The 23293-nt window shown below is 55.6% G+C and overlaps 8 protein-coding genes across 8 annotated transcripts; 1 reads left to right on the plus strand and 7 right to left on the minus strand.

The window, feature by feature from the left end:
- Positions 1-3312: 3312 nt before the first annotated feature.
- BKA78DRAFT_107300 (uncharacterized protein) lies at positions 3313-4120 on the minus strand. The gene has a single exon (XM_066882195.1). The coding sequence runs from the start codon at positions 3963-3965 to the stop codon at positions 3483-3485; it is 483 nt and encodes a 160-aa protein (XP_066747069.1). The 5' UTR covers positions 3966-4120; the 3' UTR covers positions 3313-3482.
- A 302-nt stretch (positions 4121-4422) lies between these two features.
- Positions 4423-5040, minus strand: BKA78DRAFT_351423 (uncharacterized protein; the record flags this gene model as incomplete). Its single annotated transcript, XM_066891166.1, has 3 exons — positions 4423-4508; positions 4842-4867; positions 4925-5040. 3 exons carry the CDS (start codon positions 5038-5040, stop codon positions 4423-4425), a joined length of 228 nt encoding a protein of 75 aa, XP_066747070.1.
- On the minus strand, positions 4968-5795 carry BKA78DRAFT_107308 (uncharacterized protein). Its single transcript, XM_066882196.1, has one exon. The coding sequence runs from the start codon at positions 5692-5694 to the stop codon at positions 5224-5226; it is 471 nt and encodes a 156-aa protein (XP_066747071.1). The 5' UTR covers positions 5695-5795; the 3' UTR covers positions 4968-5223.
- A 2149-nt stretch (positions 5796-7944) lies between these two features.
- Positions 7945-8510, plus strand: BKA78DRAFT_367530 (uncharacterized protein; the record flags this gene model as incomplete). Its single annotated transcript, XM_066892605.1, has 1 exon — positions 7945-8510. One exon carries the CDS (start codon positions 7945-7947, stop codon positions 8461-8463), a length of 519 nt encoding a protein of 172 aa, XP_066747072.1. The 3' UTR covers positions 8464-8510.
- A 2869-nt stretch (positions 8511-11379) lies between these two features.
- BKA78DRAFT_367532 (uncharacterized protein) lies at positions 11380-13655 on the minus strand (the record flags this gene model as incomplete). Its single annotated transcript, XM_066892606.1, has 3 exons — positions 11380-11935; positions 12038-13199; positions 13384-13655. 3 exons carry the CDS (start codon positions 13653-13655, stop codon positions 11549-11551), a joined length of 1821 nt encoding a protein of 606 aa, XP_066747073.1. The 3' UTR covers positions 11380-11548.
- Positions 13656-14162: 507 nt separating this feature from the next.
- Positions 14163-16274, minus strand: BKA78DRAFT_310213 (uncharacterized protein). The gene is made up of 3 exons (XM_066888096.1): positions 15486-16274; positions 15202-15426; positions 14163-15139 (listed from the first exon to the last, which is right to left on the minus strand). Exons 1-3 carry the CDS (start codon positions 15861-15863, stop codon positions 14654-14656), a joined length of 1089 nt encoding a protein of 362 aa, XP_066747074.1. The 5' UTR covers positions 15864-16274; the 3' UTR covers positions 14163-14653.
- Position 16275: 1 nt separating this feature from the next.
- On the minus strand, positions 16276-17987 carry BKA78DRAFT_310217 (mitochondrial 37S ribosomal protein uS7m). Its single transcript, XM_066888097.1, has 3 exons — positions 17700-17987; positions 17252-17611; positions 16276-17182 (listed from the first exon to the last, which is right to left on the minus strand). Exons 1-3 carry the CDS (start codon positions 17961-17963, stop codon positions 16727-16729), a joined length of 1080 nt encoding a protein of 359 aa, XP_066747075.1. The 5' UTR covers positions 17964-17987; the 3' UTR covers positions 16276-16726.
- Positions 17988-18120: 133 nt separating this feature from the next.
- BKA78DRAFT_310220 (uncharacterized protein) lies at positions 18121-20631 on the minus strand. The gene is made up of 3 exons (XM_066888098.1): positions 19794-20631; positions 19293-19740; positions 18121-19236 (listed from the first exon to the last, which is right to left on the minus strand). Exons 1-3 carry the CDS (start codon positions 20347-20349, stop codon positions 18492-18494), a joined length of 1749 nt encoding a protein of 582 aa, XP_066747076.1. The 5' UTR covers positions 20350-20631; the 3' UTR covers positions 18121-18491.
- Positions 20632-23293: the final 2662 nt, after the last annotated feature.

Raw genomic sequence — 23293 nt, forward strand, 5'->3', positions numbered from 1 at the left:
TCTAGCAGCAAATCGCGGGGCTGGGAGCACTTGGGACGCGGGAGCTGAAGGAGTCCGAGTAGATCTGGAAAACCCGCCCTACTGTTCATCTCTCTTCTTTTTACCCGTCGCTGCATCAAATCTCAAGCAAGCAGATCGGGAATCTCAGCTCTGTCGTCAATGCGGAGGTCAAACCGTCTCCAAGGGTGTTAAGAATTGCTTTTTCCCCAGGTCACGAAGAGCGCGGACGGAATTCCCTTTGCTGGCACTCGAAAGGCTTTCAAAAGCTCTATGTCGTAGGAGCCTTATCCTGATCAAGATAGTGGCCTGAATTGAAGGACAGCCACCACCACCATCATCATCAGACTTTCGACCATCAAGCGCCACCAACCGCCCGTTTCAAGCCTCGTTTGCCTTATCATGCGGGGAGACTTTTTCGACATGTAACACTGCATCCGAAGACGAAGACGAAGCGGCATGCTACTGTGCGATGAGGATGACCTTCTGGCCGTTTCGTAACGTTTGTCCCGGCTCTTGGAACCTCTAGAAAACCTTTATGCTCGGAATCGGGTCCGAGGCAGAGAAGCTTGGTTGGCAGGCTTTGCACAGCTCAGGAGTGCGCGCTTTCAAAAAAGATGCGCTGGCTCTTGAGCCTGGTATGTGGACATCGGAGCTGCAGGAGCCCTCAAGTCTCGACTCGACGGCTGTCATTCTGCAATCCGACCCGGTTGCGCAACTGACCACCAGTGCAAACTTAGTTCTCATCGAAAGGGTGCAATTAGATCGTACTAAGACCATCTGCTTCATCATCTGTCAGGCAGCCCTCTGTACACGGCTCTGAAGCATCATATATCAAATCTTTCCCTTCCAGGATTTGGCGACAGCGAGGCAGCCCACGACACGCAACACAGTTCTGATCACCAGGTCATTTCTAATCAGCAAGAAACAGCAAAACATACTGAATGAGTGTTGAGTACTAGACGAAGAAATTTGGAGACGGCTCAATTTCCGCATGTCACACTGTTTGGCATGTCCGTCGTTGTCTCTCTGGCGTCGTAAGGCTCTACATGGCGCGCATCCTGCCTTGTACCACGATGCACGGAGAATCCAAAACCGCAATGGTGCGGTCGACTCGATTACCAACGCACGATCGGCCAGCGAGCTGCGTCCATCGATCTGTGAGACGACTCGACGAGCTATCCCCGCAAATGTGGACGGAGCACCGCTCGCCGCGACTCGATGCGATGTGTACCACTGGCACGCATAGACGCTGCTCCACCTCGAAAGCAAGCGGACCGGCAGACTGGTCATATTCCTCTACCTATGCCATGGCCAGGAACAGCGATATGCTAGCCGCCAAGAAATGACGTATCGCAAGAAACAGGTGGACGAGGGGCGCTGCCTCTCACATCATCACCCCTGGTCTCTTGGAACTCCAGTCTTTTTCCGGATTCCACAAGGCAAGCATACAAAAAGTTCGGTGCGCGCAACGTGGGACATCGATGCTGCAGGCAGGCGTCCTGCCGACGACGGGTCTCCTGCAGGGGGCGCCGCATTGCGTCGGCGTGCATCGCGTCGGCTTTGGTCCGAGTCCGCGAAACATTCAGAGACAAGACGGATGATGGACGTTCAAGACGACAGGGTCAGCGACTTCCGCGGCCAACCAAAGATTAGAGGAATAAGCAAGCTGCTAGCAAGCAAGTGGACATACTGCTCGGATGCACGTCAACATTTCTGGCGCGTTTTGCTGCGGCGGTTTCATCGTCCCGTTTCCGCTCCACCCAGCCCATCACACGATGATTATTCGATTGCCGGAGAATGGGTGACTGCGACTGTCTGGACTTTTGGTCGCGTACTGTTTGATTGCTTGCATATGCAGACGGACGCATGTACGTACCCGCCCCTCGACCCCATCCCCTTGTCATCGCAACCCCACGCATAACCAGCAACCATCCCCCAATTTCTCAAACCAGCAACAAGTCTAACCTCAAATCTCCACCGGGAGCAGTCATCCGCGCCCGCAAAAGGCGGACGCTCCACCCTCTCTCTTTCCCCTCCTCCCCAGTCCCAGGTTGGACATGTCCCACCACCCCCTCGATGCTGGCCCCCTTCCCCGCCCCTGACCGCCTACCCTGCTGCTTGCTCGGTGCCACCCGTCCGTTCCGCAGGTAGGTACTCTGTCCCAGAACGTTGTACGCACAACAAGTAGTCTCCACTTTCCACCCTTTGTCCGAGTTTCGAGCGCAGCTGTTCCGATGCCCGGGCTTGATGCTGAACTGTTCCTGGATACTGCTCTCCTACGTAGCACGGACGCACTGTAGACCCGGTCAGGTGCATCGTTCATGCAGAAAGAGAGTCCCCACAATGATGAAGGTGTCTTTCACTAAGCAAGCAAGCAAGCAAGCTTGCGGTAGTCCAAGTCGTCACGCCACCCCGTTGAGCGTTTGCTTTGTGTGTTTGCATGCTTTGACGTCTCTGGCATCTGGGCGTATGTACGGGGAGAGAAATCTCTCTCCCAAGAGGGCTTTTTTTTGGCTCTTTCTCCCGTGCGTAAGACGCCCACGAAGAACGAACGGAGCTACTTGATGTGGAATCGACTCTTGTTTCATGCAATGATGGCTTTGATGAAGCCACAATTCCCCCATCCTAACTCGAAGTAGTATGCATGCGCATTCGCTCGCATGTTTTTTCCGACCGAGCCAAGCACAAGTCGCATCCATCCATTCTCGCCTCGAGGAGGTCAACAAACAGTGTTGAGGTACTTACTTCCCGGAAGGAGACCGACCCCACGATAACGAAACGAATTACGGTACCCAACGACGATCCTCCTCCGCACATCACATTACAGAATCAAAAAGTCGTTTATAATGATGATATCGGATGGGATGGGATGGGGGGAAAAAAAAATCCGCGGGCTTACCAAAAGCCCCCCAAAAAGAAAAAAACGTTCGCGTCGTCCGTCCCTTCGGGCCAAGCCTTCCTCTTTCGGTTCGCGATTGATCTTTGCACCTCCTTCCCTCGTCCACGTCCACCTCCTCTCTAGCTTATCTGGTCAAGTTAGGTTGTGGTGGCCGAACAAATAGATTGGAGGGCTAGTCTGTGTATGTGGAGAGTGAAGAGTGGTGTGAGATATGGAGGGGTTACGAAGATAGGAGGCACGGATAGGGAGGAGATACTCGTACGTAGGTTGGTTGGTGGAGGCGCAGCGGCGGAAAAAGCGACAGTGACATGCATTGCGGGGGCGGGAAGTGGATGGAATAAGAATTTTTTTTTTTTTTTTGTTTCTGAGCACCTGGCAGCAAATGCGAGAGCGAATCGATGGATCCTTTTTTTTTTTTTTTTTTTCTCTTGATTGATGGGACAGGGGTATGGTATTGGGGAAACAAGGTTTTGTTCAAGAGGTGAACAGGCAAGGGTAGGATATAACGGCAACTACAACCTTCAATGACATGAATACTGTCAAGATTAGCCAATGGAAGCGAGGAGATTTCTTTTCTTTTGTTTCATGTTAAAAAGAGGTAGACAAGAGGAACAAGGTTTTTTTTCTTTCTGTTCTTGGAAAGTGGACAGACAAGCAAGGCTAAGATCAGACCATGACATATGACTTCAAACTTCCCAAATTTCAACGTCGTCCCCCAAGTTTGAATATGAACACAATCATGGATGTGAGAACGCCACCACCACCCCTCAAACGCCTGTCGAAAAGATAAGAAACCTTTTTTCCAACGCCGTCCGCAATGTGTGAGAAAGGGAGGGAAAGCAACGCCAATTAGAGTAAAGGAGAACAGCCTATGAGATGCCCATGCCGCATCCGCCATGAAAAAGTGCTTGCTTCGACCGTCAACGTATGTAGCTACTTGCCGTTTCTGCTCCTGCCGATTGTTGAAACGGCCGGCCCGTCCGTCCGTCCGTCCGTCAGGGTGGCTGTACCAATGCAAGGTCCGCCATCGATGCTTCTGTCGTCTTGGATGCCCGACCAACCGCATCGTGACAGCAGTAGGTGGGGTAGAGTGGCGAGGAGAGATGGGAGACTGTTGAAGGGACGCAGAGACGGCGTGACATCCAGAGAGACGGGTATTTTCAAGAGCCCCCTGGCACCGCTGCCGGCGTCGCCGCCGCCACCACCTGTCTGCGCGGTGACACGGCAGTAGAGATGGGTTGGTAGGTGTGACAGACGTTTCGTGCAGACTGCAGAGGGACTGCAGAGTGCAGTAGGTGGAGGACGCCACCACGGCACGTCACCACGCAACGGCGTTCGTTTGCTCTTCGTGCCATCTCTGGTAGTCCTGCCGGGACCATGGAGCAAGCAGGCAGGTCTTTTGGTCGGTCTCTGGACACTCTCTGTCTAGGTAGACAGTACTCTGGGACACGCTCATCCCATTCGATGCAGCGCCACCGACCAGCGGTTCAACAGACGCATAACGGCATGCATGCACTCACGCCCTATGCGCTGGTCGCCGCCGCCGTGGCCGTTGCAGATGCTGGCCTGCCCACTGCGCCATTCGGGTGTGATTTGCTGCGACAATCGCCTATTGATTTACACAAGTCAGCCGTGACCAAATTTAGGACCAAGCAAGAAAAACACGTAACAAGTCAAGGTGATGGATGGAGAAATTCGGTAAGGTTGACGGACGGAGGAAAGAAGGATCAGGTAGGTTTGTTGCTAGCGTGTTAGGGCGGACGGGAAGGACGAAGAGGAAAGGAAGCGTTTGGCCGTTGTTGGCCGTTGGAGAAACCACATGGTGCGGGAGGGTGGAACGCATGCAGGATTGGGAAGGATGGATGACCCGAGGGATTTTTTTGGTTTGAATCGGTTCGTTCCGAGGAGGGCGGAAAAGACGCATGTGAGGAAAACTGCTTACCGCACAACTCGTTCAGTCTGTATTCTCTGCAAAGCAACCATGTTAGCTTTCTGGCGGTGGACGGAGAAGGTTTTACGGCTTACACTGCTACAACATTGGCCGGGCATCGCCGGTGCGTCTCTTGGTATTTGGTGCACCAGGCACGGACGGTGAAGCGAAGGTGCGAGCATTTGTAGTTGACTTGGGTGTAGTCACACATGCTTGTGCCGCGTGGATCGTTGGTTGGGGGGAGGAGCAGAATCAATGACACCAGAGGTTGTGTTTACTGCACGTCTCGCAGCTTGGGACAGGTAGACGGAGAAAAGACGGTGGATAAGAGCCGTGTAATGCGTAGAAGTCGTGGCGTACAGCGCTCAAGTCGGCAGATGTGGCGGTTCGTTTCTTATATCCCAAGGTCCGTGGAAGCACGACAGAGGCCGATTTGTGATGATGCGAGGTTTTGTAAAAGCAGATATGGCCACCGATGAAGCATTGGTGTGTGGTAGCAGCGGCAACGTACATATAGATGATGCGGATGGAGCAAAAGGAAGTATGCAAGTTTTGTTAGCTCCCGCAGCCCTTGCCGCCCGGCTGCATACGGACTTGCAGGGCTCAGGGATGTTGGGCATAGCGTAGCCTGGGGGATCTGAAGGTCAAGGTTGGTCGAACGGGTGCGCCTGTTGCAACTGCGGGTTTTGGTGGTCCCGGCGGGCTGGGTCTGCTGGCTGGGTCTGGTGCTGTCTGTGTGGGACGGCTGTTTGCTTCTTGCCGCTGAGGAAAAAGCACCCACCAACTGCAATGCAGCCAGACAACCAAGGTGGGTTTGAAATTTCGGGGACGCACGAAAAGACCGCTGACACGGAAAATGCACCATCCAGTGTTGGCAACAATGCTTTCGGTAGGTTAAACCGGGCCCGGTGGGTGGCACTCGTGTATCAGAAAAGCAGACAAAAGCATTGTCGGCCAAGTCATGAGCATCCTCGTCAAAAACAACGGTGATGTCGACAATTTCCCGCAGAACCGCTGACTTGTGCACTCGAGCTCGTCGTCTGATGGAATTGGTGCTTGAAACAGACGTCACGTACAGCCCTCACGCTCACCGCACTTCGGCTGCTCGTTTCGAAAATTTCTGGCATCTGAAAGAGCCCTTGTTGCCATCAAACCCATCCTGCATGCGATTAGCCAGCCCCGGTTCGGCGCAGCGAGTGATGTGCGACTGCATCCCCAGCCTAGCCCAGCCCAGCCCAGCAGACCTGGGAGGCCTTAACTGATGCAAGGTGCCGGCAGCAAACGAGAGGCGAGCGGTGGAAGCAGGTCCGGATGGCAGCGGAGGCGGCGTGCAGCAGTGGGCCAAGATGGATGCGGTATGAGGGTGTCGAGCTGCGACTCGTGTGCCAGAGCTTTCTCAAGTTAACTAAGCATCAGCAAAGACAGATCCAAGCCGGGCTTTTCCGCAGGCCAGGATAGAATGTTGGATAGAACCTATCACAGGGCCCATGGTGACTCGCCATGGCCAAAGAGAATGGGCGGACATGTCGCTGGGTCCCGCACTGCAAGATTGGTGCAGATCAACGGCAGCCAGCGCACAGTCGCATCATTTGACAGGTTTGAGTGAGGGGTGCTCGCAAGAGTGGGCGTTTCCGGTGGACTGAGTGGTTTGGACAACGACCTTGAGTTTTTTCTTTTTTCCAGAAGTTGTGTGGAGCAGCAGCGGAGCATCCGCAGTCGACTTCCTTGCTGCAGCATCACATCACGCCCGACGGGATGGACGGGATCGACTGGGGCCTGGATGCCTAACGAGGCAAGCTGATCAACATGGGCCGGAGCTTCTTGTGACGTTGGACTTGGGCGCGCAAAGCAAAGGTTGAAGATTTTGATATACGACCGACGTCGGGTACGGAGCTTGTGTTACGCTGACTTTGCAAGGAGCGGTGAGAAGTGCAACGTCGACCCGTACTCGACTCGCCATCGCTTCATCGACAACCGACGTTGGGCATTGTTGCTCCAGGAATCCCTACCCCACCGACAACGGCGAGCCCAGCATACGCGTCGCGGGAGCTTATCTGACGCTTCAGACCGCATGCTGGGTTGGTTACTCGGCAGTGACAGACAGCTACAGTACCGTACTCGTAGTACAGTATCGTACTCGACCATCAATGCAGAGCCAACACACGACGACGGACAAGGCCGCCGGAACCAGCCGTTGCGTCTGTCTTACTACATCAGGAGAGCGGTTCGTGCCCATACGGCCGACTGTGTTTGGCAATTAGCGATTCGCAAGCCAGGAGTCCGGTTGTAGATGGGAGACCAGTACCTGGAACACGGACAGCTGCAACAAACTTCAAGCCATCTGATGAAACACGGGTTTCATGGCACTTGGCCCTTTTTAGCACAGCCCATCTTCTCTAACAATTCTGCCCGTCGTCGTTTGAATTCTACCGACCTACTCTATACGTACACCGCCTCATTGCCGGTTCCGTTTCACCACCCGAGAGCACATCCTCTTGCCAATTTTTTCCGCCTCGTCTGGTCCCAGAGTCTGGGTGGACAGACATCATCAGGTAACTTCAACCTACCCGGATGATTCAAGTTTCGCGCACACGACGTCAGTCACCAATACGACTCAAGTTCTCTCCTGCCAAATCTACCACGTCTGTACTTACACATATATGCAGGGTCCTCGTACCAGCTTGCTCATCATTGGGTGCCAACTGCCAACTACGACTAGACCCCAGTTCTAGATCCCGTCCCTTTTTTTTGCTCTCCCTGCAAACTGCGGGCTGCGCATCTGAGATTTGACAGATTGGGCGGGTGCGCCCCGCATTCCCGTTCTAATCCAATCACTTGCAGCGGACCAATCAAAATAATTGTCACAGAGTCTTGTTTTTTGCTCCTCTTTCCAAAACGCTACTCAGGGCCGTTCAGCCAGCCACTTTCAGTCCTGACTAAAAGAACAGCCACGAGACAACGTGCAGCAGCGCGGGTTACAAATTGACAACCCTGGCCGTCACCGCCACTGCCCGCCTTCACGCACTACCAATGGAATGGTTGGATGGCTCTGCCACAACTTGCAAACCAGCATGACAGTTCAGTGAATGGTAGAAGCCTATTGTTCTAACCCAACATGGTAGAACTAGCGCATTGGTCCTTCTTCATCTACTCACCGCTAGCCCATCGCGACACTGTCCACCGTCGTCATGGATGCATGCCAGCTGCAAACTACTATATGGAATTAGCACAGCTTGCTCGATCCGTGCCTAGTCACCACCCACCGACTACCCTACTCTACGGCTTTTACCGGCCAGACCACTTTACACCGACTACCTTACATCACGGGTTTTGCCAGCCCAACCTACCGGTCACTCTCGCCTCAACTCATGAACTACCACCACCCCCATCTTTCTCCGACCCACCATCCCTCACGTCGCAAGCGCCCGGCAAACCATCACCACAAAGTATCCACGCCCTCGGGTCCCTCAAACCCAAACGTTCAGGCCCCGCTGAGCTGCTGCACGCAATCAGGCATTTCCATCTTCTTGCTCCCGAATCCTCAAGTCGGCCTTTGCATTGCTTCGGACGGCGGACGTCGGGAGGCGGCAACGGCGGCTGTTTGCTTTGGAGCGGCAGCGGCCGCGGATGGTAGTGATTGGCTGCGGTCCCGCGCGCCGCTACTATCCTGTAGTAGGCGAGAGGTTAGAGGATGAGGCAAGACCCGTCGGACACCAATCAGAGCTGTGAGACAACTGTCAAAGGCATGTTTGGGGCGAATAGCTACCACTTCCCATTATACGAAAAAAAAAAGGGGATGTTCCGGAAGGTACGTAAATACTTAAATAGATACAAGGCTACATGCATACAGGCTACTTTGCAGAAAAAGTTGGTTAGTAGGTTAGTAGTTGGTTGACGCTGAAGCATAACTCACCACCCAAACAGTTAAGGCGACCAGACTGTCCATCGCACGCGCAGGCCAGTCTTACCTGAAATGGCAGGTCGACAGGACGATCAATTACTGCTTTTGATACCTATGCCTTTCTCCATCTCCTACACGCCATTTCTCGCCCAAATTCTCCTCGGATTTTCCTTTTTCTTTCCCCATATTTCCCCGACATGCCGCCTGGTCTGCCTTTGTCTTAGCATGCGGGTCTGCCCGACGTCCAGATTGCCGGCGAAACGGGGCTACACCGACGACACACCTTCTCCAAAAGGCGAAGACACATGTCTGTTCAGCAGAGAATAATCATGAGCGATTGATGACAAAAGCCCTGCGATGCGCAACGCTCGGCCTGGGAGAGAAAAGATTCGCGAGAGGCCGGAGGCCGGAGGCCCTGTCATCAGCTCTTTGCTGCTGCTCAGCCGAACTCGGAAGCTGCAAGCCGACGATGCTACTCCTGCTGCTTGTTTCTAGAACGTCTCGTTGACTTTTGCTCCTGGCGCAAAAAGTTTGTTTCCCGGCACAAAATGGTTTACTCATCGGCCAGATCTTATCCGCAAACTGGCTGGCCACGGAAATGAGATTGACCGTTGACTGGCCAAACACCTTTCTTGGAGAATAGTTGCAAAAACACGACCTGTCTTCATGCAAGCCTGCCCCAACGGACGGACGAACAGACGTCGGACTCTTTGATTCCTTCACGGCGGCCTCTTCCGACGATGCTCTTTTACTCTTTTTTCAGAACGTCTTTTTTTGGCGCTTGCTCTAGCTTTCAGGACGGTCAACACTACCACTCGAAACTCTCTAGCTCAAAGAGCCAAGTAGATGGATCGAGATTTCTGCGCATCAAGCGCACAAATCTCCACCAACAAAAGGGGGAAGAAAAGCCGGCGCGTCTCGACGCGAGAATGACGGCGATGGTCTTGCTGAATCAAGTATGACCAACCCTCAAGTTCAAAGAGCTTGACTCCATTGCATTTCCGGACATCGGGTGTTTACGTACAAGGTGATGGTCGACGATGGAGGAAACGAGTACGAGAAAGCCGGCGGCGTGTTGTCGGGACACGGGGAATAAATTTTTGCAGGTTTGAATTTGGTTGAAGACTATACATATTTCCGCCAAAACCACCTAGCCGCCAGTCCGTTGGTCACTTTTGCTACCTACTACCACCGACGGACGATACATCAACATCATCACGATAGAGGCATCGCCCTCCGGTAAAATGACGGAGCGCTTGCTTGCTTGCTCTAGCTATATACCTACTACCTTGTCTTGCCCCCCCCCCCCCCCCCCCCCCTTCCCCCTTTTTTTTCTTTGACTTTAGCTCTTTCTTATGCACCTGCCACCACATGCCATTCACAAACAAGCTGCTGGTCGAACGACTGACCAACAACCAGATGGACCGAATTTGACCGGGGGGGCGTCAAGTGCACGCCGCACGGGTCTTGTCGTTTGTCGACGGAGGGGGAAAAATTGGCAAAGAAAAGGGAAGTACTAGAAGAGAAAGCTGTCAACGAAAAAGAGAAAAGTAAGAGAGGATACTTTGTCAAGCAAAAAGAATTGTTTTTGCCAACGTGATGATTGGCTAGCTTGACCACCTCGTTGAACCCTCGCGTCCCGTCAGTCAGCCAGCCAGCCAGCCAGCCAGCCAGCTAGCCATCCGTTGGTCTGGTTGCTGCTCATGCATCGTCGTCTGGAGAGAAGCAAAAGCGAGACAGACGGCAGAACGATGAAGCGCTCTGCTACCAAGTCAGCTAGCTAGCTAGCTCCCGTCTTGAAGGATGATGGAAGCGCGGCGACGGACGCCAACGTTGCGCATCTTTCTAATTACAGGTACGTACAGGGTTGAAACAGAATTGAGAAAGGGGGGGGGAAGACAAAGAAAAGCGAGGTGGACTGTTGGAAGAGAGAAAAAACCAAAGGTACAATAGTCAATACCTAGACAGATGGAAGGAATATAAAAGTCTCTTCTGGTCTAGTAGTAGCGAGACCTAGATCTCCAAAACAGGCATCCAGTCAAGCGAATGGCACTGCTCACGTCTTTTGTCTTTCGATTCAATTCATTATCAATATTATATTGCTACTAGCTCACTTGCTGCTAAGTTCACCACATCTACCACTTGATCCTCGGTAATCTTTCTCTCGGGTCTCTCTCTGTCCGTTCCGTCCGGGGGGCTATATAAGGGCGCGCTCGCTTTACTATACAATCAACTGGTGAGAAAAAAAGAGTTGAAAAACCCATCATGCCGCAGATCCAGAAACCCCTTCATGCACGCCAGAAAAAGAACACCGGCTCCCGATTGAAAAAACGCCATCAAGCCCATGACGCCTTTGATATAACCAAAACCATCCTTTCCCCATGATGTGACTTGACTCTTGTTGACCTGACCGCAGAAATGACAGAAGACGGGATGATGGAACGTTTACGCTCACGGATGACGGACGGATGGAAAAAAAGAGAAAAAGAGGAAATGCGCTGACCCAAATGCCCCCCGACATGACCCGCTCCGGCCTCGTGATGATGACTGGTGGAAAAAGTGTGGAAAAAAGTGCTGACGAAGGTGTGGGGGGAGGCTGAGGAGGAGGGTGGAAAACAGACGGTCTAGGCAACGCAATGCTCGCACGCAATGCAAATGCAATGCAGATGCCGCCTCAAGCCCACACGTCGTCGTCGTCGCTCGCTGCACTTTGTCGTCTAAGAATAAGCATTACCGCTGCCGCCAGTCGCTCGTTCGTTCGCTCGCATCGAACCGAATGATCCAGATGCTGCAGCGTCTTGCATGTGCAGCGCAGCATCTAGTATTCGCCGAGGTCGCCCTCGTCGGCGTCGAGCCAGCCGCGGCACATCTCGACGGCCTTGGTCCACTTCTTGAACATCTTCTGGCTGGCCTCCTTGGAGATGTTGGGCTCGAAGATGACGCGGTCCTTTTGGTTGATGTCCTTGAGCTCCTCGAATTCGTGCCAGATGCCGACGGCGAAACCGGCAGCAATGGCCGCGCCAAGAGCGGTCGTCTCACGCATCGACGGCCGGTTGACCGAGATGCCGGTAATGTTGGCTTGCGTCTGCGATAAGGCGTCAGCGTCAGCATTCGGATCTTTTGCGAGGAAAAAGGAGGGGCAAGTTTCGCGGAGCCGAGACGGCGGATGTGGGGGTGGGGAACTTGGGTGGGGAACAAGAGTGTTCTGGATGTTGATCGACAGGGCGAGCTTGGGTGGTGGGCGGATGATGGGGAAACGAAACGATCAGGCGAGTAGCCCCGCCCGTCGGTCGCTAGGAAAACGTACCTGCATGCAAAGGTCGCTCTTGCTCATACCACCGTCGACGGCGAGTTCCATCAGCTTGTGTCCACTGTCAAGCTCCATGGCGTCGAGAATGGCCTTGGTCTGGAAGCACGTCGCTTCGAGCGTCGCGCGCGCAATGTGGCCACGCTGGGTGTGCTGCGTGATGCCGAAAATGGTTCCCTTGGCATCATCGATCCAGTACGGCGCGAATAGACCCGAAAAGGCCGTGACGAATACGGTGCCGCCGTTGTTCTCGACGCTCGATGCCAACTCGCCGACTTTGTCCGAGTCACGGATGAAGCCGAGGTTGTTCATGAGGAACTTGACGCCAGAACCAGCCACGGCAACACTACCCTCGAGGGCGTACACGGGCTTGCGATCCTTGCCAAAGTGGTATGCGACAGTGGCCAGCAGACCGTGGTGCGAGATGACTGGCTTCTCGCCAACGTTGTAGAGCAAGAAACATCCAGTACCGTACGTGTTTTTGGCACTGCCCGGAGTGAAACCTTGCTGACCGACGAGGGCAGCTGACTGGTCACCAAGGCATCCAGCAATCTTGATGCCCTTGAGAGAGCCACTGGCAATAGAGCCGAAAGAGGTCGAGCACGAGGAAGGCACAATCTTGGGAAGCTTAATCTTGTTCTTGTCGATGCCGAAGAAACCGAGGAGCTTTTCGCTGTACTCGACCTTCTTGAGGTCGACAAACATGGTACGCGAGGCGTTGGTGGCGTCGGTGACAAAAATGTCCCTGGCCTTGCCGCCGTTCAGGTTGTAGAGGAGCCATGTGTCGACGGTACCGAAAGCCAGGCGGCCCTCATCGTAAGCGCGCTTGATTTCTGGGTTGTTGCGCAGCAGCCAGACAAGCTTGACGGACGACGGGTAGGTGGACAAGGGCAGACCACAGGTCTCGGCCAACTGGTCGGCGCCTTCCTTTTCGCGCAGCTCACGCACCAGGCCCTTTGTTCGGGTATCTGGCCACGCGATAGCGTTGTGGAGCGGCTTGCCCGTCTCCCAGTCCCACACAAGGGTGGTTTCTCTTTGGTTTGTGATGCCAATGGCCTTGATGTCTGATATGGAGTGGCCGAGGTCTACAAACTTCTCGGTCGCGAGATCGATACACTCTTGGACCGACTCGACGAGTTCGTAGGGGTCGTGTTCATGCCATCTGCGTGGTGGGGAGGTCACATGTCAGCGCGGGGAACGTCTGGGCGTGTGGCGGAGTCGGCGGGTTGCCAGGAACGGCAGGTCATGGCCGAAACGAAAAACGTCTAGGGACCAAGCGAACAGACGCGCGCGCGCGGCGCAACTTGCATATGCATGGAAGGAAAAAAATGCTATGCACGACTTACCCCGACTCCGGATATTTCTGATCAAACTCGATCTGGTGGCTCGCGACGGGCGTTCCAGTGCCGTCAAAAATGATGAAGCGCGAGCTGGTGGTTCCCTGGTCAATGGAGCCGATGAAGAATTTTTCCATTCTCTTCTCGTAGCTGACTGAGCGCGGCATTCTCATGGAGCCCCGTCGAGCCTTGATTTCCGAAGCAGCGTGCTGCATTGTAGAGATGGGGTTTGGCATGGGGCCTGTTGGCAGGTCGTCCCGGGAGACTTGTACGGCGGCCATTGTGGAGAAGGAGGAAGAAAGAGGAGAGTGAGGTGGTGTCGGAAAGTTATATTGCGAGCAAGGAACTGGAACGCGGGACAAGAGGATAAATTGACGACGTTGGTGGCGTGCGGCAGAGGCGAGGCGCAACGAGGATGGAGGAACTGCAAGAAAGGTTGGGTATCAATGTTGGAATAGTTTCCGGAGAGAGGATGGGGAGATGGAGAATGGAGAAGAGAGGAGAGGCAGAAAGAGAGCGCCCAGACGGGTTTTTGAAGGAAGGAAGGAGGAGGAGGAGGGCGCTCACTCGGCATCAAAGGAATCGTGGCCATGGAGGCGCAGGGAGCATAGGTCAGACCGGACGTATGTGATCTCACAGCTGGCTCACGGTGGGCCCAGTCAGTCTCCAGAGCCAGCTTGCTTGTTTGCGGGGACGACGGCAGCCGCACGCCCCAGCCCAGACGCTGGGCAAGGCACTGGCCTGGGCAGGGAAAAAAAAATGGCAACTTTCCCGACCCACCCACCAAAGTTTCGACGACGGACAACGCGCACCCGCACCCGCATCCATCCCACAGTTACCCACGGTGCTCCAGAGAATTTCGATGCCTCACATGAACACCCTCGTGTCCAAATTAAAAATAATCGACCGAGCCAGACTCTCCCAGAACAAGTAATTCACGATAGACACGGCCCTGCACGGTTCAACCTCCTCCCACTTTGCTCCATCTTGCGCTTCATCCTCCGCATCCCCAAGCGCCGCCCAAATCCCCTAACGCCCATCGCTGGCTGCCATGCCCATTTCGGCTATTCCGCGACATCTCGCCTGCAAATTCTCCATGCCCAATGCCAGCCCAACCTGCGTCCTATCTCGTCTGCACAGTCTAGAGCCTTCTCCCCTTTCCATTTGCCTTCCACACCCCTGGCCCGCGACGCGACGCGGGGGCCAGTTCGGACCCCTCCCATGTTCCCCCCTCTCCCAACAACAATTTCCTGCTCCCCAGCTGACCCCAGATCCAAATTTACTCTTCGTCCATGCCGGTGCGCACCTCGGGGTCCCCACCAGGGATGGCGACGTTGGCGCCGGCTTCCCGAGCCTCAATGGCTGCCCGCCTCGCCGCCTCTTCCTTCTCCAGAGCCGCCTCGGCCGTCTCCTTCAACTGCAGCACGCGATCGACCGGGTTCGGCAGCTTGCCGATTTTCTCCACAATCTGACCCCTGCCAATCAACGACACGACGATGCTCGCTCCAACAATAAACGTGAGCACGAACCGGTACGTCGTGTACCACGGGGGAGTCCATCCGCGCACAGTCGCCCGCGCGTCGGCGTAGTATAAAAAGTTGAAGGCCACGAATTGCGTGATCAGTGCGTACTCGACTGGCAGCAGGATCGTCGGCCACGCGACCGCTGGCGCAAATACGCCAATGGCATACCGCCGGTAGCCCTGCTGCCCGCCAAAGCCCGCCCATTCTAGACCCCAGTGGATGGCTCCGAGGAACGAGATTATCTATCGTCGGTTGGTCAGCCACACCCTCCCCGCGTTTGACCCGATGCAACTGCGAAACTCACCACTGCGCCGTACCCGACCTGCAGCGGCTCGAGTATGTGAAGAAATAGCTCGGCATTAGCGGGCGAAAGGAGGTTGATTGCGCTGCCGTCCGCCCCGTGGTTGATTTCGTACGCGCAGTACACCGTCGACAGCGACGTGGCAAGATAAGGTAGCACTCCTGCCATTCCAAGCACGTACGCCTGGTGTGGCACGTCCTTCAACGAAAACGTCTCTCTGATGGTGTTCTGCCATTGCATCGTTAGCATCCATCCACACCACACTCGTCAATTCTTTTCCGACTCACGATATCCGACTTCATGCCCGCCATCATGTCCGGGTCCTTTTCCGGCTCCGGCGTCTTGACCTCCGAGAAGATGGGGTGGATGCTAGACGTCGTCGACACCTCCTCGGGGTGCGGCTCCAGCTTTTCCTTTGAAAGCTTCTTTTCCTCATTGACATTGATCTTGTCCACGGGCGACGAGTACCTCTGGTACCGCGTCGCAGCGGCCGATATCGGCTTCCATGCCTGGGTCGAGGGAGCCCGAGGGCGCTGGCTCAATGTGCAGAGCTTCGAGGTAAGAGGAGGGTTAAAGGTCGCGGTAGATGTAGTAGCCCTGAGCTGCGGCGCGTGGCCAGACTTCAGGGTGCGAAGGATGGAGCGGGAGGCTGGGTTGCGCAGCATGTTGGTATAAGGAAATGCGGGGAAGCTAAGGAAACAAGGTGTTGATGACAGGTGAGGACGCGCAGCAGTACAGGTTCAGTTGGTGTTGGAGGCGAGGAAACTCGAGACGAGCAATGGGTAAACAAACAAAGGTGTAGGGCGAAGGAGCTAAAGATTGGACGGTGGACGGAAAGGCGGTAGCGCCGGCAGTCAGTAGTGGTGGAGATGAAGCTGAACCCACCACACAAGCTTTGGTTCCTAGGCCGGAGCTCCCAGGCTGGGCAGAGCTGGAGCTGGAGCTGTTGGCGGGTTGCGGGCACTGGGTTGCCGTGGCCATAGCTCTCAGCGGAATACGTCATGGGTGCCTACCTCGCCCATCCATGTCGTTTCCAAGTTTGCGGCCAACCAAGATTCGTCAGTCTGGCTGTGACGTTTCGGCACGTCACGATGATTTCGATGGCGATTGCTGATGGCGATGCTGATGATGACAGACGGCTCGCGGCTGGATGGCACTTCTCCACCCATGACGAAACACGATCAAACATTGTCATGTCGACCCCGATGCAATTCTTGTCTGCGCACCCCGGTCTCCGATGCAAACGCCAAAATCGCCGTCACTTGCGACTCGCGGCCCCCCTGGAGGCAATCCACGTGCGCTTCTTCGCCTCGAACCTCGAATCTTCTAGGTGCTGACGGGCCCCCGGTCTGGCCTGTCCTACCCCTTCATGTACACGCACTGCACATGCCTTATCGTTGTTCACAGCTCTTATTTTTCGCAGGTGGGCCGAGAGCCTCTCATATCCCACCCTCAACGCCAGCACATTTGATAGACTACATTTATATCCGTGATACCACTACCCCCGGGACATCAATCCCGCTCTAATCTACCTCCTGCTCTGCCTCTTGCGTCCGCTGCCCGTCGCCAGGCTGGCTCTTGCCGCCACGCCTTGCTTGTGGTGGTTCAATCTCCTGTCCCAGCAGCTGCTCGTGCCTTGAACAACACTGACCACCTCCTCCGCCACCTTTTGCGCAAACATGAATTTACCACTGCCCTTGCTCCGCCTCTTGGATGCCGATGTGATGATCCACTCAATCGCCTGTCTCCGTCTTTGTCTCTGATTCAATGCCACTGGCACCTGCAGGGCCTGCCCACCACCTGCTTGTCCCTTGAGCGCCTTGACCTTGAGGAGTGGCGCAACCGAGTCGACGGCGAGCGTCAAGTAGAGGACCGGGTTGAGGGGCAGGTGCGATGGCGGTGGGGCTCCTGGAAGCAACGGGGTCGCTGGGTTGAGCTTTGGCGGGGGAGAAGTGCGGATGTGGTTGAGGATGTAGTTCATGTTCTGTGGATCGAAAAACGGTCAGAGCTGCTGCGGGATTCCCCAGACGCGGCGGTTGACGGGACAACATACTCGCTCGGCCGCCGCCTTTTCCCCGTGCTTCATCAGCATGTTTGTGAAAAAAGACACCACGGGGTCCAGCCGACTCTTGAGCCTGTCCTCGGCGGGCATGGGCATGGGCACTGGCGCAAACTTCAAGCCCTGCTCGTTCAAAGGCGTCACGAAGAGGTTCTCAGAAAACGCCTGGACGCCCGTCTCGTTTGGGAACTCGAGTGGGAGCGCAGCGTCTGCTGGTTCCATCTGCTGCCCCATCTCTTGCCGGGTGACGGCGCTAGTGGAAAACGACCGGCTGCCCGACGGTGCTGACGACTTGAGGCTATCGCGCATAACCTTTGGGAGATGCTTTTGCGCTTCCTTGTCCTTCTTGATGACCTGCTCACGGTATCAGCCAACCGTCTCCTTGCTTGTCCGCTATGCGCAGCTCCATCCACCAAGAACCGCATCCAAGTCTTCCACCTACTTCTTCTACCGGTGTCCCCTGTTCAATCTCCGGTGACTGCTTTCCCTGAATCTTTGCCATCTCGCTCGCCTCTTCGGAAACGTGGGGTAGCGGCTCCGTGTTGGGAACCTTGGGTGTGGGCTCGTTCTTGGTGTTGCTCGAGTCGTCGGCGTAGCCTCTTCGCATCACGGGTGCGAAGCGCGCGGCATGCCATTGAGGCGCCGCCCGTTTGGGCCGCAGGACGAGCGACCTCACCGGAGTAAGCAAGCTGGTTCGAGGGGGCATGGTGTGTGGTGATGGTGTTGTTCTCCGCAGCGAGAATCGATCTGGGGCAATGCGCGACTCGTCGGCGCGTGGTTTCTCCGGCAAAAATTCCGCCGGCCGTTTTTGGCCTCAGGTTCTTTCATACCTCCAACACAAGGAACTCACCACGCTCAACACACCCAATTCTTGTCATATTGATATTCAAGAGTTGATTTCATCTATACATCGTCTATGCTGACAAGAAGGCGTACAGCATGACAGATTCCCAGGGAAGCATGTTGCAATGCCGCTACCATGCACAAAGAATTCCGCCATGAAAGACCGGACAGCCGTCACCATGCGACGATGGAGAAAGAAAAAGAAAACCATACACCCAACAACCAAAAAGGAACGCCTTTGCAGTCAACGCCTGACCCGTTTGTATACACCACAAACTCCCTCCGAAGGAATGGACGGATGACCAGGAACTCCTCTCTCGGTTACTCCGGACGCCACAATCCGATGCTATGCATATGACGAATATCTTACTTTCCGTGGCGCCGAGATCACTTACGAGGAGTTGCCCTCAATCACCAAAATCTTCTCGCTGGGTCCGTACAACAAGCCCATCACCTTGGTCTTCTGCCGTTCGCGCACGCCGTGGAGGTATTCGTAAGAGCCGTCCAACCCTTTGATCTGGTCCTCGATTGCCAGGGTGCTCGACTCGTTGCTCCGCAGCAACGGGCTGATGAGGCGCTTGCGGAGCATCTCCAGGTTGCTTTTGAGTTGTTGGAGCTTCGACCGGTGATCGCCCAACGCACCCTTGTTGAGCAGGGTGCGCGCGCGCAAAGATGCTAGCAACTGTCGGTTCTTTTCGTACTTGCGCAGACGAGAGGCGTTGGCCCCCATCAACCGAGTCCACAGGCTCGAAAGAAGATCACCCTCCTCCCGTTCTTGCTGGTCAGTCTCGCGAAGCACGGTGCGCTGGAGGTTTAGAAATTGGCGATCAATTGTCTCGTACAAGGCGAACAGGGCAGTGGATGCTGTCAACTCATTATTGATGCTTTCCTCGAGGACGTTTAGGAATTCATTGAATGTGCGCTGCAGCGTCGCCTTGGTTCTCTGCGGTTGAGTCTGGCCGAAGAGCTCCTTGACGACCGATCCAATCGCCGTGGGGACGCCGTTCGAACTCTCCAAGAGCCCTATTCGGGACAGCAGCCGGTGCATATTGCCGAATACGGACCCCAGAGTGCTATCGGGCAGGGTCTGGATGTGCGCAAGCTCGCGCTTTGCCCAGTCCATGACTATGAGAATACTGCGCAAACGTCAGCATCATTGGCCTGGGGTCAAGCCAGAGGTGCGACAAAATACCTGTCGACGTCCCCGTCTACGTTTGCAAAGAACTTGGTCAATTCTACCGAAAGGGTCTTGAGGCTTTCGCTCAGCTCGTCAAGCTCCTTAACTATGATGGGTGCCGATGTCATGTTCGTCAGGCGCACGCTTTCTCCGAGATCCCAGACCGCTACTCCCGTCTCTTGCAAGTCTCCTATTTGCGACACTCCGTTTTCGCTGTAGTAGATGAAGGGTTCAAAAGCCTTGGCGAGGCCCGCAACCTTCACGAGATCCGGGACGTGGCCTGCCTGGGGCGGCTGCAAAAGAAGACGCAACCCAAAGAGGGAGAGCAGGCCTACAAACATGGCCAAAAACGTCGACGAGCGCGACTTGGCAATCGAGGAAAAGTTACCGTACAACCAGGAGCAGGCAGCTTCGTAAGGCTCGGTTCGATGCTGAACCTCTGCGCGCACAGCGAGGCGGATGTCTGCTTGTTTCAGCGCATGCGATTGCGCAATGCGCAAGCGGGGCTATACGTACAGTTGTGCGCATGCGCGGCAATGCCATTTGGCTGCGCAGAATCTTCCCTCTTCTTCTTGTCGTCACGAGGCGCAATCGCGCGCTGTGGTGTGTCGTCATTGTCCTCCTGGTCCTCCTCCTTGATGCGCCCATCAATCCCCACGTCGCGGTCCGGACTGGTTCGCGGCGTCTGCTTCAGCGGGCTTCTCGGGAGCGGAACTCTGGCGGCCATGGTCGCGTCGCCTTCGCCGGCGCTCTCGTACTGTGGGCTGGTCTCGCGCGATCGCGAGGGGCTGCCGGCGGCGAGGTGCTGTCGATACCAGCCGCTGCCGGCCTTGCGCCAGGCGGGCGGTGACCACGGACCGGCGCTGTCGGACTCGTCGGGCTCGGATTCCTCTGAACGAAAACCTGAGTGGGTGGATGGGATGCCGAAGAAGGGAGAGTGGTTGGCGCGGTGGTGCGCGAGGTCGACGTCGTAGCAGTCGTCGACGGAACCGGCCAGCGAGGGCCGCGACGCGAGTAAATCCTCAAGATCTTCGGTGCGCAAGGCAGTCATGCTGCCTCGATCGTAAAGCATGGATCGTCGGCGGGCTCTGGTGGTCGCAAAGGTCGAGGATGTGTATACGGAGTTCCTGGTCGCAAACGCGGCGGGACTTGGCGGTCGGCGGGCAGATGGCGGAGGCGGAGCGTGGTGTCTTGGAGGTTTGGTTGTCGCAGCGGTCAGTCGAGATCAGTCTGCTAGCCCTATGAGGCATTGCACAGTGTTGGATTTGAGTGTTGCGCGTTTCGAGTCGTCGTCGACAGACAGGAAGGAACTGGAACTGGAGCGAGTACCGCAGGTGGGTTGACCTGATGGAGCGAACGGGAGTGACTACTACTCCTCCCTGGTGGCTGGGCGGCCCGCGGCCAATCAAGAGAAGGCACACCCTTGCGTACTTGGCTGCAGCGCTAACCATCACAGTGCCCGCTGCTTGACCGCTCCGTATCATTACAACATCTATCCAAGCCACGACCGTCTCTCGCCAATGGCGCCGAGGCCTGCTGCGCACATGACTAAAGGGGTTGAGCTGTAACATTCGAATACGTACCATCCTGTCCGTACGCCAGACCCTGCGGCGGGGAAGCCCAGACGCGGCTGGCTCTCTGGCTCCCCATTCCTCGCTCTCCTCGAATCTCTCCCTTGCGCCTACTTTTCATTTCTGCTTGCTGCCAGGAACCACTATGCGCGTCAAGTCCGCGAGACTGTCGTGTCAATTTGGCTTGGATGATGCGCGAGCAGTCGACGCCCGTGGGGCCACGCCTTGGACGGATTGGGCCGTGGTTATCGCAGCAGGGCTGAAGGGCAGGTGACCCCTCTTGCAGCGCCGCTAGGTGCGGAGACGGCCGACCGACCCTTCAACGAACCTGCGACGTTGGGCAGTAGTTCAGGGGACTCAGATGCGAACCCGGATCTGTCAGGCAGAAAAAGGAAGCACGCGGCGTCTGTTCAATCGCCACGGCACTGCTAGTCAACCGTCGTCTTCCCTACACAGCCACGGCCCTCATGGTGAGCAATGATGGCGGCGGCGGTGGTGTTGGTCGAGGCGCAGATAAGGTTGGCTATCGGGCGGGTAGCAATCAGCGCCATCGAACAGGGGGCCTTGGGGCATGCAAAGGCAAAGTGCGGGAGCGGCCTTTTTGGACCAGCATCGACCGCATTGTATCCGAGTGAGATGAGAATACCCTTGGAAAGAATTCGCAAAAGGTAAGCCATGGAGAGAAATAGTATACGGTAGACATTTGACATGCCCACCACTTCCCCCTTACCACATTAGGAGGCAAGTGTAAATTTCCTCAGTACTAGCGAAATAGAGAGCCTGGCACGCACAAGGCTCGATCCGACCAACAAATGTGTCTAATCAATTGACAACAATTACGACTAATGATACAAGTCGGTAAGTTGGGTGCCGGAAACCGGGTAAGATTGAATCGACTCCAAGGCCCTTGAGCCTTGCCCTCCGCTCCCGTTCTCTTGCTCGCCATTTCATGCGCGTCTTGTCCACTTATTCCTCCACGTCGCACCTCATTTAATTCCCGCAGCACCGTCGAGATCGACATGCATGCCGTCTCGCTCACCTAGACATCGGATGCGCTGGGCTGCGCTGCCGGCGCGAGGCTGGCTCTCAACTACGATCCCCATCATCAGCCATCCAGGTAGGTTACCGCAACGGCTGCCACACATGGATGTGTGCGCCGGCTGCACGCTTTGGGCACCACGGACAGCTTCTTTCGGGCTGACCCTAAACCCGCCTTGATTATTCTGTCATTCTTTACGTCCATGTCAAGCAATTGTTCGGCCCCTGCGTCCGTCTGCTCTGCATGGCGATGCGGAAGGACGTGGTACCGCCCTGAAACCAGAAACTCGCCACCAGCCAAACATGAGGCATTCATTCGCCTTCTCCCGGTCTTGACAGCAGGGCGGGCATGTTTGAACGGCTAGGTTGCGCCAGGTGGTTCGACTCTATTCGCTCGCTGCCAATTGCGCTGCCTGTCGACTGGATGTACGTACAGCGTGCCTGCGCTGTCCTCGCTTCCCCGGACGTCGCTCTCATTTGCTGTTAATAGAAACCCGGTATCCACTTCTCCCCAGCCTCCTCATTTTTCGCCTCTTTGCGCACCCTCCCGGCGGACTCCCTTTGCTCCTATGCTCAATGCTCTAGGTGGGTAGGCTCGTGTGATGCCAGACCCAGTGGCTCTCCAGTACCCGCGACCCCGCAGCTCCTCAGTTGGCCAGGCCGCGCAACGAGGCAACTAACCACTGTGACCGGCCTGCCAACCGCAGCAGCGGCGGCGATGGCGGCGGCGGAAGCGGCAGCGGCAGCACGCGCGGAAACATGCACAGCGAGCACGCAAGATGACGAGCCGGCGCCCGCTCTGGCTCTAGTGCATCTTGCCACTAACCCCTTGGGAGCAAGGGAAGCAGAAGACGGGCGGGTCGCTTTTGGCTTGTCGATTAGCTTGTGCGCTCGTCACTTTGTGAGGTGCTGCGTGTGCAACGTCGAGAAGCACGTCGTTGGTCGTGTCACGTCCATGACCGTGTGTGGGACGCGGCGCGCGCCGCGCCGTTTGTGGTGTGGTGGGGTTGACAGACGCCTCGAGAAATTGGGGAGGACAGTTGATGAAATGACAAATCGAGGGATAATGAAGTCGAAAATCGTGTTCAGGTAGAGTCAATTGGGGATTGGAAGCATCGAGCGGGGGACAATCTGGGGAGTGGAGGTCTGCGGAGGTCTCCAGTGGAGGTTGCATCTCCAGAACTCCACCCTCGACTGAGAACGTTGGTGTGTAACGCAGGTTCCACGGATCATGCTCTCAGGTCCTGAAAGAGGAATTGAAAAAGATTTTGCACAAGTGGATAGCGAATGCTTCCCTTCTCTTTCCCGACAAAGCACTATACCCCGCAGCTCTTGCTCAAGTCGATCTTGACCTACGGAGTACCATTCTTCTCATTCTGCTCCCAGGTCGCCTTTTGCATTTTTGCC

Source organism: Phyllosticta capitalensis (assembly GCF_038381095.1).
Source record: "Phyllosticta capitalensis strain CBS 128856 chromosome Unknown BKA78scaffold_3, whole genome shotgun sequence".
NCBI classification, from domain to species: Eukaryota; Fungi; Ascomycota; class Dothideomycetes; order Botryosphaeriales; family Phyllostictaceae; genus Phyllosticta; species Phyllosticta capitalensis.

Excerpts from the sequence above, each read along its gene's own strand:
- BKA78DRAFT_107308 (XM_066882196.1), bottom strand. The coding sequence starts at position 5,694 with ATGGTGCATTTTCCGTGTCAGCGGTCTTTTCGTGCGTCCCCGAAATTT.
- BKA78DRAFT_310213 (XM_066888096.1), bottom strand. The coding sequence starts at position 15,863 with ATGCTGCGCAACCCAGCCTCCCGCTCCATCCTTCGCACCCTGAAGTCT. Across the intron at positions 15,427-15,485 it reads CGGGCATGAAGTCGGATATC|AACACCATCAGAGAGACGTT; the intron begins GTGAGTCGGAAA and ends ATGCAATGGCAG. Across the intron at positions 15,140-15,201 it reads AGGTCGGGTACGGCGCAGTG|ATAATCTCGTTCCTCGGAGC; the intron begins GTGAGTTTCGCA and ends AACCGACGATAG.
- BKA78DRAFT_310220 (XM_066888098.1), bottom strand. The coding sequence starts at position 20,349 with ATGCTTTACGATCGAGGCAGCATGACTGCCTTGCGCACCGAAGATCTT. Across the intron at positions 19,741-19,793 it reads TGCCGCGCATGCGCACAACT|ACATCCGCCTCGCTGTGCGC; the intron begins GTACGTATAGCC and ends TGAAACAAGCAG. Across the intron at positions 19,237-19,292 it reads GTAGACGGGGACGTCGACAG|TATTCTCATAGTCATGGACT; the intron begins GTATTTTGTCGC and ends ACGTTTGCGCAG.
- BKA78DRAFT_310217 (XM_066888097.1), bottom strand. The coding sequence starts at position 17,963 with ATGCCCCCTCGAACCAGCTTGCTTACTCCGGTGAGGTCGCTCGTCCTG. Across the intron at positions 17,612-17,699 it reads AGGGGACACCGGTAGAAGAA|GTCATCAAGAAGGACAAGGA; the intron begins GTAGGTGGAAGA and ends TACCGTGAGCAG. Across the intron at positions 17,183-17,251 it reads AAAAGGCGGCGGCCGAGCGA|AACATGAACTACATCCTCAA; the intron begins GTATGTTGTCCC and ends TTCGATCCACAG.
- BKA78DRAFT_107300 (XM_066882195.1), bottom strand. The coding sequence starts at position 3,965 with ATGCGGTTGGTCGGGCATCCAAGACGACAGAAGCATCGATGGCGGACC.